The sequence below is a fragment of the Cavia porcellus genome, unplaced genomic scaffold (genome assembly GCF_034190915.1).
Source record: "Cavia porcellus strain 051 isolate PalLab524CR breed Dunkin Hartley unplaced genomic scaffold, mCavPor4.1 scaffold_1, whole genome shotgun sequence".
NCBI classification, from domain to species: domain Eukaryota; kingdom Metazoa; phylum Chordata; class Mammalia; order Rodentia; family Caviidae; genus Cavia; species Cavia porcellus.
Window position 1 is genome coordinate 80,679,673 of NW_026947484.1, and position 14,601 is coordinate 80,694,273.

Below are 14,601 nucleotides of genomic sequence, written 5' to 3' on the forward strand. Positions count from 1 at the left end.
TGGTGTTTTTCCCTAGACCTAAGAACTCTCTGGGGCTTCATTTCTTTCCTGGGGCATTGGCCTTGTCCGTCTTTAGGTCAATAAGTTGGTTGAAGCCTCTGCTGTCCAGTGCCAGGGGAAAACAAGTGGGTTTGAGTAGGGACGTGAAATGATGCCATGTGCTCTTTCAAAGCCAGCAACAGAGAAAAACTCTCAGAAAGCCTACTAGCAAGACAGAATCTTATGTAATGTAATTAGTGGTATGCATGTGTGCGTGCGTGTGTGCGTGTGTGTGTGTGTGTGTGTGTGTGTGTGTGTGTGTATGTGTGACAACCTATCCATTCTTGTCACATTCTAATAGTTAGAAACAAATCACAGGTTCCACTCAGACTCAAGGGAGGATATTATATAAGGGCATAAATACCAGTAGTTAAGGATGATCCATCTGCCCCATTTGGTTTGCATCTTTTCTGAAATCTATGGTATCTGATAGTTATACAGCTTCTTTAAGCTCATCTGAAAAATAATTCTAATTAATATTATTTAAATTGACAATAAAATTTTTTTTTGTCTTTTGAGACACTGTCTTGCTATGCAATTTAGGCTTGGCCTTACTTTGTAGCCCAGACTTGTCTCAAACTTGCAATGATCCTCCTGCCTCAGCCTCCCAAGTGCTGGGATTACAGGAGTGCACCACCATGCCCAGCTAAATTTTGTAAGTTACTCTCTAGATATCCCATGTCACAAGTCATGAGAGACAGCAGGAATTTAATTAATACCTGTTCTCTACATAATAGCCACTGTGACTTACTTAACATGTAAAGCAGATCGTGTAGTTTTTCTAAAATCTAAAACCCCCTGAAGACTCTTCACATAGCTCTCACTTGTGGTTCAGGTGACATGAGCTAGGGTGGCTCAAAACTCTGCTCAGAGGCTGGCAGGGAACTGGAATCATAAAAGGTCTTGCTTACTTCCTTGTCTGGAAGTTGATGCTGACTTTCAGGTAGTCTTTTCTATGTCTGTCTGTCTCTCTCTCTTTCTTGTAAGACAGCTCCACTGAAGCTAGACTTCTGCCAGATCTTATTATATACAAATATATTTAACATACTTACATGTCTTGTTTGCCATTTACTACTTTTTGTTTGTTTTCAGACAGTTTCTATACGCTGTTGGGGGTGGGCTTATACTCTAGATCCTCCTGCGTTAGCTTCCCAAGAGTACTAGAATTACGATGCCCAGTTTTAGCTATGTCACTTTAAATGTCATTCTTTTTTTCCCCTGAATCTCAGTCCTCATTTAAAAGTCAGGATTCACAGTATTTTAGAGCTGTCCAAAGACCCTGAGGCAAGTATTTGAATGCAAATAATTTATTTGGGATTTAATTTCAGGACCTATCAGAGGGAACTGGGAATGACACAGGGAAAGGAAGTAAGTCATTGAAAGTCATTAACCAAGTAAGTTACTGCTGTAGGCAGTGGGAATTTAAAACTACCAGGGGTCCCCAGGGGAAACACTGAAGGATCTACTCTTCCTCATTTTCCTCCACGGGAAGACACAATCCTGACAATCACTAGTTATGGGAGAAAAGGTTATTTTGGTTTACAGTTTGTAGAGATTTCAGTCCACAGACTGCTGGCTCCAAGGCAAGGCAGAAGGGCACAACGAAGGAGAAATGGCTCACAGCATGGTAACAGAGCTACAGAGGAAACTCCAAAGCCAGTAAGGGAAAGAAATCCTTCCAGGTGGTACCCCCAGTAAACATCTCCTTTGACCAGGCTCCACCTCTCAATATTACATTTAGCCATAAACTCATCTGTGGAATAATCCACTGTTTATCACACCCCATGATCCATCACCTCCCTAAAGTCCCATCTATAAGAGCATGAGGCTTTAGGAGGCGATAAAGCATGACAATCTTATGTTTCAGAGCTTTCACAAAGAGTTAATGGAGCTGAAGTATTTATACACCATATCCAGTGAGTCATTAGTTGAAGACTGGGGTGAAATTAATTCTCCAGTACTGCAAGTCTGCTGAATTCCCTGCAAGTTGGGGAAAAAAAAAAAATCCCTCAGGCAGTGATGAAGGTGCTGGTGCAAGAAAACAGATGAGGTTTACATTGAACATAATAAGAACAGGGTATGCTTCAAAGGATAACAGTTGTTTTCTTAAGATTGTTGGGTAATTAAGATGACATTAAAAACAAAACAACCCAAACAAACAAACAAAAACCATTCCAGGTGCAAAGGGTCCTTTTCTTGCTTTAGCATTCCCCATAACAGCATTAGGGAGAAACTCTCAGGGAGTCCAGGAGATTTTACAACATTCCCCATCTAAACATTATCAGCTCCCTAAAAGGCAATTTCAAATTATGCCCTTAATATAAATGGGTTATTCTCTTCTCTCAGGGGCCTTCATGGGTGATTCTGTCAAGGTCTACCTACAGCTAATTCTAACCTACTATTGTTTAGGAAGTCAAAACTCCCCAGTCTTTCTTCCAATTTACTCTTAGCCACTTAAGGTTAGCTTCCTCTCTTAATCATAATCCAGGTCCCACCCCTTTCAGACACTGCTCTTGTCCACCCCGACCCCTTATTGTGTTCTGGCACTCAAGGTCTGGTGACCTTGTCCAAGAATGACTGCAAATCTACGCCATTATATTAGACTACTAAGATGGTACCCATTTGATAGTTAATTGTTCTTCTTTGAAGGTAAAAGGAGTGAAATGATAGTACAAGACGATTTTAGTGTACAGGATTCGAGTACGGAGAAGAGGGAAAAGCATCCCATGCCTATGTTTTGAAGTTACTGTTGCGATCCATTTGGAAGTATGAGCTGAAGGATCTGTCTTGGCATGGAATGCGGTGATAGGGGCAAAACGAAATGGGCAGCAGTCTAGCGTCAAAAGACTAGGGTTCCAGAACATGCCGCCGCTGCCAGCTTTGCAATTTCCTCAAGCCTGTCCTAGTGTTTAAGGCAGGAAGCCTTACGGGCGGGTGAAGCGATCCTGTTGCCTGCGCGCTCCATATCGGGCAACAACAGGGTAAGCGCACCAACCCTGTTTTCTCATCTATTAGAAAAAAGACTGGAGAAGACGGTATCATTCTCGCTGCTGGATTGCGATTAGTGATGTTAAACGCCCACACGTAGTGGGTACCCTACCAGACTTTGTCGCTCCCTCTGGGCTTCAGAAGAAAACCCGCGGAGACTGATGTCATAGGAGACTCCAGCGCCCAGGGTCCCTAGCAGACTGTCTGCTGCCCTCCCGCCGGTCGTTGTTGCCGGGGCTCGGGCACCGCCCAGTTCCACTATAGGCCAATGGCCGCGCTGCCTGGGCACCGCCCAGCTCCAAAGCCGGCTAATGGCAGCCCTGATCCTGAGCGGGCCAATAGCAGCGCGGCCCGGCGCAGGGGCCGCCCCAGCCGGGCGGGGAGGCGGCCACTGACTCCGCCCCGCTCCCCTCTGACCCGGTGTCTTGTCTCTCCGTCTTCCTGTTCCAAACCACGTGGGCGCGCCTGGGGCTTCGGAGCTGAGGGACGCAGCCAGGGCCGCCACCGCCGCTGTCGCCGGAGTCGCGACCCCCGTGTCAGTCTGAAGCCGCCACGCGCGGGCCGCCCGTGCCTCTGCGGGGGGCGCTCACATGGCAACCCAGACGCACTCCCTCAGCTACGCAGGGTGCAACTTCTTGCGCCAGCGTCTGGTGCTGTCCACTCTGAGCGGGCGCCCCGTCAAAATCCGAAAGATTCGGGCCAGAGACGACAACCCCGGCCTTCGAGGTAACTTGGGGCGGGCGGCGCCTGGCGGGGGCCGAGGAGAAAGTGCGGAGGCTAATGACCCCGGGGGTCGGCGCGCGGGTTGTCTCAGGCTCTCAGAGGAGCGTCGTGGGGGAGGGCGGCGCGTCGCCCCCACAGCCGCGCGCGGGGAGCGTGGCGGAGGCGGGGTCCGGCCTTAGGGGCGCGCTCAGCCGCGCGCTGCGCTTCCCGGGCTCTGGTAGTAAACAGCTGCACGTTTTCCAGCATTACGTGTTGCAGCAAATCCCAGGCATCGCCCTCTCGCTTCCGTTTAATGCTGTAGCTTTTGCCATAAGGTTCTCTAGGAGAGAACAGTTTGTTGGACCGAAACGTGGTCAGTGAGTCAGTGGAGAGACGTTTGGAGAGAAAAGTACCCTGGTGGTTTCCTTTCCTGTCCCAAAGCAGGTCTCAGAAGCAGCTGTCTCCCTTGGACACTGGCTGTCCCTGTCGCCATTATTTCTTGGCTTCTCTCACACCTCTCTTCTTGGGTGTGGATTAAAGAATTTATAATTTGTTTTTCAGCCGTGACTGATGTGTGCAGTAGAGGAGCTTTGATTCAGAATTTTACCAGATACGGGCTTATTGCCTTGAGTTCAAAAAACGTTTGATGACAAGAGATGAGATACAGGCTTCCAAGCTCTCTTTATGCTCCACAAAGACGGTTAGGTTAAAAATAGGCCCAGTATAAACCCACATCTTATTAAATGGCTCTAGATTTTCAACTGGTCTCTTAAATAAGGCTTTTGAAAGTTTTTGAATGATTATCCCAAATTGGGAGAACCAACCTGTTTTTAAAAAAAGGGGATAAACCTGCCTATAAATTGAAAGAGAGGTTGTGGCTAGTCCTAGAAGCTTCTTGGGTCATGCTGAAATGTTTAATTTTGCACTGACTTCTGTGGTAGGTGGCTTGCCCATTTCATCATCTGAATGCATTTTTTGGGCGGTTACATTTTTGCCTCTTCTGAATGGTGATTGATTGTATATGGGGTGTGTGTGTATGTGTGTGTGTGTGTTGTCATTGATGGAAATGGGAGGTTAAGAAGGAAATAACTAGACGTCATGTACAGTGATGAGAAACCGATGACAGTAGGTAAAGCTTGCCTATGTGGTTCTGTCTTCCTTCTACTGCTTGAAAACGCCTGGGAAGTTAAGGAGAGAATACGAAATGGTTCATGCTAAGGCTTTTCCCTTCAGCATCTATGTTCCCTTTAAGTCTGGCCCTTGGGAAAAGTGACTGCTTGATTGTTCTGCTCTGTAGCATTCTTCAACTGGAGAATTTGCCAGTTGCTGGATGTGATAAAAAGACTTCTGCTTTCTGTGTACACTAGTATAATCTTTTTTTTTTTTTTTTTTTTCTTCTTCAGAGGAACGGAAATAATGTTAGTCTGGAGATCTGGGTTTTCTAATAGAAATATAGTGTCTATAGATACAATTCAGAGTTTATGTCTTGATAGGTAGTCTTCTATATAATAGTATTCTGAAGTATGCTTTATTTTTCTGCTTCCAGTGTTTGTGGGACATCTTTTCACTGCCATGCTTGACTCTCATTTTTTCTTTCCAAGAATAAGTCTTGGCCACTTGGCATTTTCTTGAAAGGATGCCTGGTAACTCAAGGAGTAATACTGATTGGCAAATATGTTGATATTTTATGGGGAGTATTATGTGAGATATTGTTTGCTTTTCTTCTTTAATATACGGGAGCAAGGTAATTATAGTTTAGACCTCCTTGTGCTGGCTTTAGTGCTTCAGAAACCTTGTACATGTTTGCTTATAATTTCTTTTTTTTTTTTTGGTCTCTTTCGTTTTTATCGGTACCAGGGATCGAACTCACGACTGCACACTTGCAAGGCAGGTGCTTATGCCGCTGAGCTAAATCTCCAGCCCCTATAATTTCTTTTTTTTTTTGGTCTTTTTCATTTTTATCGGTACCAGGGATCGAACTCACGACTGCCTGCTTGCAAAGCATCCCTATAATTTCTTACAGAGGGAAATGAGATACACATACATACATATATTTGTAGAGTTACATTCATTATGTGTACATATATATTTAAGTGTATACACAGAGAAACATGCACAGAAATACACAAAAAATACATGTATCTTCTGATACGTGATCTGTTGTCACAGTCAAGAACATACTAGGTAGTTTGTTTGGAGATGTAGCTAGTCTGGGCTGACTGTCATCTATGTCATCTGACTCAGATTGTGAGAGTTGGAAAAAACTCTTTGAGTGTAGCTAGTAAACTTGACTTCAAATGCAAAAATCACATTTCCTTACTTGCTTAAAGATCTCTTCTGGAGTGGTTTTGGAGGATGAGGCTAGGATGATAGGCCTTCTGTCTCAGGACCATTCATTCAGAAAAGTTTATTGAACCTCATAAGGTTCCACTTTCGGGGGAGTGTAAATGTGAGAACCTTGTTACTCTTTATCTCAAAGAACTTGGTGTCCAAACAGGAAGAGCTTGAGTGAAGTAGCTTCAGTGACTGAAGTTGGAAGAGCTGAGTATGACAAGAGGCTCAGGAGAGTCCAGAGCAGACACTTTCCTGGAAGTTATGATGGAAGATTTTCTGCATCTACTTCTGTCCTGACAGGATGAAGATGGTGACTTTAAGAATTGTTCTTAATGAACTAAACAGTTCAATTATTTTTTCTTTGTCCCTGAGATAGGGTCTTACTGTGTAGTTCAGCTGGTCTGGTCTTGAACGCACTATGTAGGCAAGGCTGGCCTTGAACTTACAGTGTTCCAGTGATCCTGCTGCCACAGCCTCCTGAGTCATGGGATTAGAGTGATGGAATTAGTGGCATGTGCTGGCATTCTCAGCTAGAGTCATGTTTTGTTGTCACAAGTAAGGAGCAGTGTACCTGTTAGTGCCTAGTGAATGGAATCCCAAGGATGCGGCTAGGTGTTTTGCAATGCATAGGTCAATCCCCACAACAAAGGATTTCCTCTCCACAATGTTGAAGAGCTGGCCTACTGGACTTGATAACTAAGATGATTCTTTTGCCCCAACCATAGTGACTAGGAATAGCCATGTGTGGTACCAGGAAACAAAGATTTGGAAGTGGATGAGACACAGGTCAAGCTCTGTGACTTCTGGCAAATCAGTTAATCTCTTGAATAAAACTTCCTTTTCCTATGCAGAAGGGTTGAAAATAATGAGAAGAATTTGAACCCCAAAGGAAGTTCTGGAATGGTTTTAGTAATTATATAGCCACATGTGTAATTTATACTTCATTTTTTTGAGGAGCATAACTAATTATTTTGTCACATTATACTGTTTCTGCTATTGTTTTCTTGCCATTTTGCTGAAAATAAGCAAATCAAGGTATAGTTAAATAAGATAACTTGTAAAGTTAAACATTTACTGAGTGACACCTGAAAGAATGCAACCTACTCCAGCCTGAAGGTTCTATTTTCCTTTAACTGCATATAGATTTTGGTGTGTCTCATCAGTATTCTAAAGCATCTTTCCCAGATACGTCTGTGGATTGCACACTGGCTGTGACTTGCAGAGTTCTGGTTGATTAACAAATTCTGTGTAATGCAAAGTCTAACTAGAAAAAAATTTCATGAGAAAGATAATTGTTTAAAATGGGACTATCAGAAATGATACATTTCAGCAAGAGTAGTAGTTTAGGAGTTAGAAGACAGGACCACTATGCCCAGCAGTTCACATGACTAAGCCTTCAACTCTTGTGTGAAATTGAGTTATTTGATCTCATGGGAGAGTTACATGTGGCTTATGTAGATGAGATTTTGAAAAGGGAGAGCTAAATTGAATTTTAATCAAAAGAATCCCTTAAAGTGTTCTGCAGAAACATGCTGTATTGAAGTTCTTTGAAAAATAAAATACCTTTTGCTCAACTAATACATTGTTTGGAGGATAAATCTGGCTGTTCATAAATTGATTTTCTAAAAGGAAAAAGTACCTATGTTAAAAAAAAGAATTCGGCATGGTCAGGGACTTGGACTGATTGATGGACAACTAGATTTGAAAGGAACCAGATTACTGTAATAATGATAATTGTAAATTGAATATTGTCCTGTTGATGAGGAACCTACTATTATGTGTTTCTACTGGTTTTTAAAGTGTACTCCAGTGTTTTTTTTTTTTTTTTTTTCTTGAGAGAGGTTCTTGCTGTGTAGCTCAGGCTGTCCTTAAACTCACCGTGGAGCCCAGGTTGGCCTTGAATTTGCAGTGATCCTCCTGCCTCAGGATCCCCAGTGCTGAGATTATAGGCATGTGCTACCACACTCAGGTTCAGGTGATTTTTTTTTTTTTTTTTTTTGGTTGCCCAAAGTAAGACTTTTTATTTTAAAAGACAAACACTAAGAATTTGAATGGACTATTTTCATACCTGCTATTGTTTGGAAGCTGCAGAATACTATTCCAGAATTAACTATACACCATCTTTGTTAAAAGACTAAACTTTTTATTTGAGGTAATTGTAGATTCGCATACAGTTCTAATAACAAAGAGATTCTGTCTATATTATTGATCCAGTTTTCCCTATTGGGTATATTTGGAAAAACCATAGTACCTATAGTATCACAAAGAGGGTTTTGACATTTATCTGGTGAAGATACAGAACATTTCCACCACTACAAGGATTCTTCATAATGCCTGTTTATAGCCACACACACTGACCTTCCTGATTAGTGGTCGATAACCACTAATCTGTTTTTCATTTCTATAGTTTTGTCATTTGAAAAATGTTACATGCATGGAATTATATAGCATATAACCTTTTGGGGGGGACTTTTTTTTTTCCATTTAGCAAGATTTTTCTGGAGGTTTTTCCAGGTTGTTTTTATTTTTATTTTCCAAGCTGTTTTTAATCAAGTTTTTTCATTTTTATTACTGAGCAATATATCATAGTATGAAAATATCAATTTTTGTTTTTAGCTATTCACCTGTTGAAAGACATCTGGGTGATTTATAATTTTTGGCTATATGAATAGGTCTGCTGTGCAGTTGCTCTCTTTTTAATTTTTAAAAATTCTATTGGTACATGTTTGCAGTACATACTGCATTAATTATGGGGAGTAAGTACATGAATATAACAAATCTTAATTCTTTTTTTTTTTTTTTTTTTAAATTTCCCTCCCTTTCTCTTCTTCCATCTTTTGGTCCCTTTCTTGACTGCAGAAGATTGATCTCCCTGTTTCCTAGCTTAAAGGGGCATTATGATGGGTAATACTCCCTGACCATATTTTTCTAATGAAAATATGTACGTTAGCATAATGATAGCCACCTGTGCATCGGAGTAGTGGCGTTTGGGGAATACAGGAAGCAATCGTGTTCACCCATTTGAAACAGTGAGCAGCAAGGTGTATGCATTTGTGTCAGCATGTAAATGGATGAATTTTACTCATGTTAGGTGCTGTTGTTGTAGTTAGGGTTTTCAAGGAGACAGATTTAATGCAGGACACATGATTTATAGGATTATTTTATAATATTCACCCCAAAAGTCAAATACTGAAGAATGCAAGCAGTCACATACTAGAGACCCAAAAAGTCAAATACAGAAGAATGCAAGCAGTCACATACTAGGGACCCAAAGAGTCAGGTGAGGGCCTGGATTCCATGGCAGTGTCCTGCCTGAGCCCAGCTGAAGACCTGGAGCCCATGGCAATGTCCTCTGCAAGTTCAGCTGGAGGCCTAGAGCCCATGATAATGAATCACGTCAGTCTATATCAAGGCTCTGCACTGGCAAGGCCCAAAGGTCAGTGATGGAAGCTAGAAAGTGCACCAGCAGGATGAAGGAATTGTGCCACCAGCCTGAAGGGTACACTAGAAGCCAGGAAATGATGTCCAAGCTAAATGTGAAGACTGGAACTTCTCTGAAGAAAAGAAGCTAGTCCATCCTTTCTCATTTTCTCTTTATACCATTCAGGCAACAAGACACCCTGGGGTGGGTCCTCTACACCCTAGTGTGTAGAATTCTGAGCTGATTTAGTTAAGCTTCTAAACTTCACAAGTTGATATAGTCAGTCAACCATTGTAATCCACCCCTTGCAACTTGACAACCAGACACATTTTTTTAAAACTAGTCTTTAGATACAAAGGCACACTTAATAATTAAACCCAACATGTTATAACCATCAAATGATTTTGTCTCACCAGAATAGAAGATAAATTTTCTTTGGGTGATGCTTACTCTTACTATCTTATAACTTGAACATTATAACACAGGTTTAACAATCCAGTTTAAGAACCAGTATTAAACTCTATCAACATTGTATTACATTAGAAGCATGCTAGTAGAAATAGTACAATTACATTCCTCTTTTCTATGATCTTGGGGTCATAGCTGGTATTTAGAACTACTTTCTTTCACTACCCATTCTTTATTCCCTTGGCCTTCAGAAAGCACTTCAGCAGATTTTGGGTCTTTCACTGGTGGAGTAATTTATACCTTTATTCTTGAAGACTCTGGACCATTTGTCATCCTGCCTGCATTAGGTGGTTGTAGTTTCCCACTGACTTTAGTAACGGCATGGTAATACTAAGAGGTGCCCTAAGGAATCTCCTGTACTCCACATATACTCTTCCTTTACTATATTGGAGACTAGTAGTCTTAATTTCCCTTTTATGGCCTGGGTCTGTTACCTCTGGCAACATTATGATTCCCTTTTTAGCTTTTCTCTAAGATATAAGGAAACTAAAGTGGCCAAGGAGAAGTCTTAGCTTCTAGTTCAGTGGTATCATTGTTGTGCTTCCTGGTACAAGCCTTCCGCTCTCTTGAACTAACACTTCTAAGCCATTAGAACATAAGGTTGTGGGAACAGGAAACAAAAATTTTGCTAATGGATCACTGGGGTTAATGGTGAGCAGTACCATTCCTACTTCCACCCCTTGATCCCTGAACCTGTGAATTCTGGCTATGGGAAACACAGTACCATATAGTGGACACTGATTCAAAGCATATCCTGCCTTTTGAATTACCTTACTCTGACCCTGCAAGCTATTGCCACCTGACTGATGCTGTACCTATGTCTTTAAAGACCATTCTACCTTTAGATCCAGCCACTCAGGATGATGAGGAATGTGGTAAGACCAGTGAAGTCTATGAACGAGAACCTGTTGCCTTACTTCTTTGTGTTCTTTGGTCAAACACAATGCGAGGTGGAACTTCACGATGGTGAATAAGGCATTCTGAGTCCATGGATGATAGTTTCAACAGAAGCATTACCTGCAGCGAAGGCAAGTCCACATCCAGTATAGATGTCTGTGTCACTGAGGACAAAGCTTAGTTCCTTCCATGTCTGAAGAAGGAACTATATAATCAAACCACTACCTAGTTGCAGGTTGATTACCATGGGGAATGGTGTCATATGGGGGGCTCTGCTAGGGTTTTTGCTGCTGGCATATTGGGCATTCAGCAGTGACTAGCCAGAAAAGCATTGGTGAGTTCATGTTGCTGAACCCATGCATAACCTTCATCCCGGCCACCATGGCTACTGTTATGGTTAATACATTGTGTCAACTTGAAAAGTTTACAAGTTTAACTAAGAGACTTATCTAGGGTCCTCACCTTGTAGGCATCCTGAGCCTGTGCATGAGGAGGATAGGGAATGATGTGATTGCTATATTGCTAAGGATGGTGGTAGTGGTGGCCTATAAGGGAGGAAAAGAGGCTTGTTTCTCCTGCTTTTTGCTCTTGCTGCTTTTGCTGTCTTCTGCTACCTTGCAGTATTGTCCCTGTGCCATGTCACCCTGCCTTGGAACAAGCTGACTAAAACTATGAGCTACTCCACAAACTGAGCTAAATACACCTTTCCTTCTTGAATTTTGGGATTGGGTATTTTGTCTCAGCAATGAGAGAAAAGTGCCCAAGATAGCCACTCTGTTCATGGTTCCATTGGGGAAATAACAGGGATGGTTGAAGAAGAAATTGGCCACTATCCTCAAAAATGGGTCATGTTACCCACTTGATTATTATCCTCTTCTGCTGATGTCACCTTTTGATGAACGTTCACATGGGCAACAAGTATCTTTACATCTTTTGACCATATGGAAACTATCTACATATGTCTTCCCTTCTAAGGAACCTTCTAAGTTCCTAACCATCTGGTCAGACCATTGGTACAGCCCATAAATCAGTCAAACACCTGGCCATTTCTCCTTCCAGGCAAAATATACTGCCAAGTGCACCGCCTAGAGTTCTACCTACTGTGATGATTTCCCTTCATCACTGTCCTTCAGGGACACCCCAAAAAGGGACTGTAATGCTGCAACTGTCCACTTGCAGGTGGTGCTAAGCATAACTTGCAGAGCCACTCATAAACCAGGTCCTAGCCTTCTCTTTCTCTGACAGCTGATCATATGGAATACCCTACAAAGCCATAGGTTCATGCTGGGAAACAGAAAGCAATATAGCAGGCATAGGAGCCATAGATACGGTAACTTCTTCATTAATTTTCTTGTACCCTCTGGACCAGCTCTGTGTCTGTCATGAATATACCATTTGCATTTAATGATAGACTGTTGCTGTGCACATCCAGATTGTTGCTGAATCAGATAATTCTCAGGTCATGATAGCTACTCAGGTCACGTGATGACCTGGTGTCTTATGGTCAAGCTAAGACCTAGTAGCAGGTCAAGAGTGGTTTTTCAAAGGGAGGGTAGTTGTTTGCAGATGATGGCAGAGCCTTGGTGCAAAATCCTAATGGCCTCTGCCACAGTTCACCTTTGGGGGTTTGCTAGAGACTAAACAGCATCTTTACCTGCCACCATTACTTGGAGTACCATTGGATCTGCTGGATCATATGTCCCCAGTGGGGGATCAGCCTACCCAGCAGCCTGAACCTGTTGCAGAGACTTATCTTCCTGGACCCCACTCAAAACTAGTAGCTTTTCGAGTCACTAAAATCCAAATAGGCCCACTAGGTATCATTGTGCCCCTTTTTTGGTTCGGAGGGGAAGCCAGAAACAACACCTTTTTTACAACACCTTACAAGGAATATTGTCACTTGCCCCACATCACTGGACTCTTAGAAATTTTACTGAAGTAAAAGGACCTTGAATTTGTATTGGATTTATTTCCCATCTTCTGTCTCTCAAATGGTTTACTAGCAAATCCAGAGTGGTTGCTACCTCATGCTTACCAGGCCCAATCAACATGATATCATTCATGTGATAGACCAGTGTGCTATCTTGTGGGAGAGAAAGGTGATCAAGATTCCAGTGAACTAAGTTGTAAAACAGCACTGGAGAATTAATATAACCCTGAGGGCAGACAGTGAAGCTATATTACTGACCTTGCCAGCTGCAAGCAGATTGTTTCTGGAGAGGTATGGAGAAGAAGGCATTTGCCAAATCAGTAACTACATGTAGAGTATCAGAAGATGTATTAATCTGCTCAAGCAAGGAAACTACATCTGCACCACATCTGTACCACAGCTGAAATTAGTCATCACTTGATTCACTTTTTTTTTAAATTTTGAAGATAGTGAAATACAAAAAAACAAGACAGAACAAAGCCAATTGAGACAGTGCAGTGAAATTAGTACAGAACTTCAGAGCAGGATACCAGGATAATAGTAGTATATCTTGTTATCTTCACAATAGTTGTCCATTCAATCAGGTATAACAAAATCAAACCAAAAACAGAACATTATAAAACCTATCAAAACAGAATATTGAAGAGAGCAAAACAATTAATCAGAACAAAGCAAAACAGTGAAAACAATATTTGCCTTCAAAGAGAAGATGGAAGGAAATCCCTCATATTTGCTACTTTGCATACAGTCATCCACCCAAGAGATGCTCACACCTCTAGCCCCAGGTCAGCATAATCAGTCCAACAATACAAGCATTTCGTTGTTCTTTGTGCCTTAGTTGCTATTAACTCTGGCTGTCCTCAACATTATGCAGTTGCCACTTGATTCATTTTATAGTAATCTTCTGTTATTCTCCAAGGCCCACTTAGCACAGGCCAAACGGCAGAATTAAATGGAGATGTTGTGAGGACCACCATCCCTACATCCTTCAAGTCCTTGATACTGCTTTTGGTTTATTACTTCACCAGGCAAAGGTAACTCTAATGGATTCCATTTGGCCTTTCCAACTTTAGTACCCCTCACACTACAGATTAGGGGATCAGTGTGAGAAATCTGCCAGGTACGAAGTACGTCTATCCAAGTTACACATTGCGAAACGGGAAATGACTACAAGATGCATTCAAGGACCTACTGGATCCACAGTGAGTCAGACCTTTGCTAGAACTCCACTGAGCACTGACCTCCATAGGCCTCTACTCTTACTGCAGGGTTACAATGTTTTAATTCCCTGGAATCAGTGTTAGTGTAGAACCAGTGTCTGGTAGTCCCCAGAATGTCTGGTCATTCTCCTTTCCCAAATGTACAGTCACTCAGGCAAAAGGCGGTAAATCCCTCTGGGGAAAAATGGGAGAAAGATTGACTGTATAATTTTTTTATTTTAAAGAGAAACAAATAATTTCAGAACACAGTAATTAGGGGGTAAGAATGGTTAATACATTGCATGTTGTTATCTTGAACTTAAGAGAACAAGATCTGCATGTAATTGTCCAAGCAATATTATCACAAACCTTTCTTTTCAATGAACTATGAGAAATTAGTAATACAAGTATATCAACTATCTATTTAAATATGTAAACTTATCACGCTAGGAGGACAATAAGATGTTTACACATGAGAGTCTGATTTATTTCATTTATGAGTGTAGGCTGTAATTTCATCCATTTACTTACAGAAACATCAAGTTTATCCTTTATGGCTTAGTGTAGTAATCCATTGTATAAAAATACCACATTTTTTAATCCATTCTTTGGTTGATGGGCAT

At 41.8% G+C, this 14,601-nt stretch overlaps 1 protein-coding gene across 2 annotated transcripts in view; it reads left to right on the top strand.

Moving 5' to 3' along the window:
* Positions 1–3,449: 3,449 nt before the first annotated feature.
* The window catches only part of LOC100722908 (RNA 3'-terminal phosphate cyclase-like protein), a 290,503-nt gene continuing 279,351 nt past the window's right edge, over positions 3,450–14,601 (top strand). The window contains exon 1 of one of the 2 annotated variants that reach the window (XM_063250674.1): positions 3,450–3,753. In XM_063250674.1, coding sequence (XP_063106744.1) covers positions 3,618–3,753 — 136 coding nt within the window. In that variant the 5' untranslated portion in view covers positions 3,450–3,617. The remainder of the gene's footprint in view (positions 3,754–14,601) is intronic. The other variant, XM_003472188.5, reaches the window with a different exon arrangement.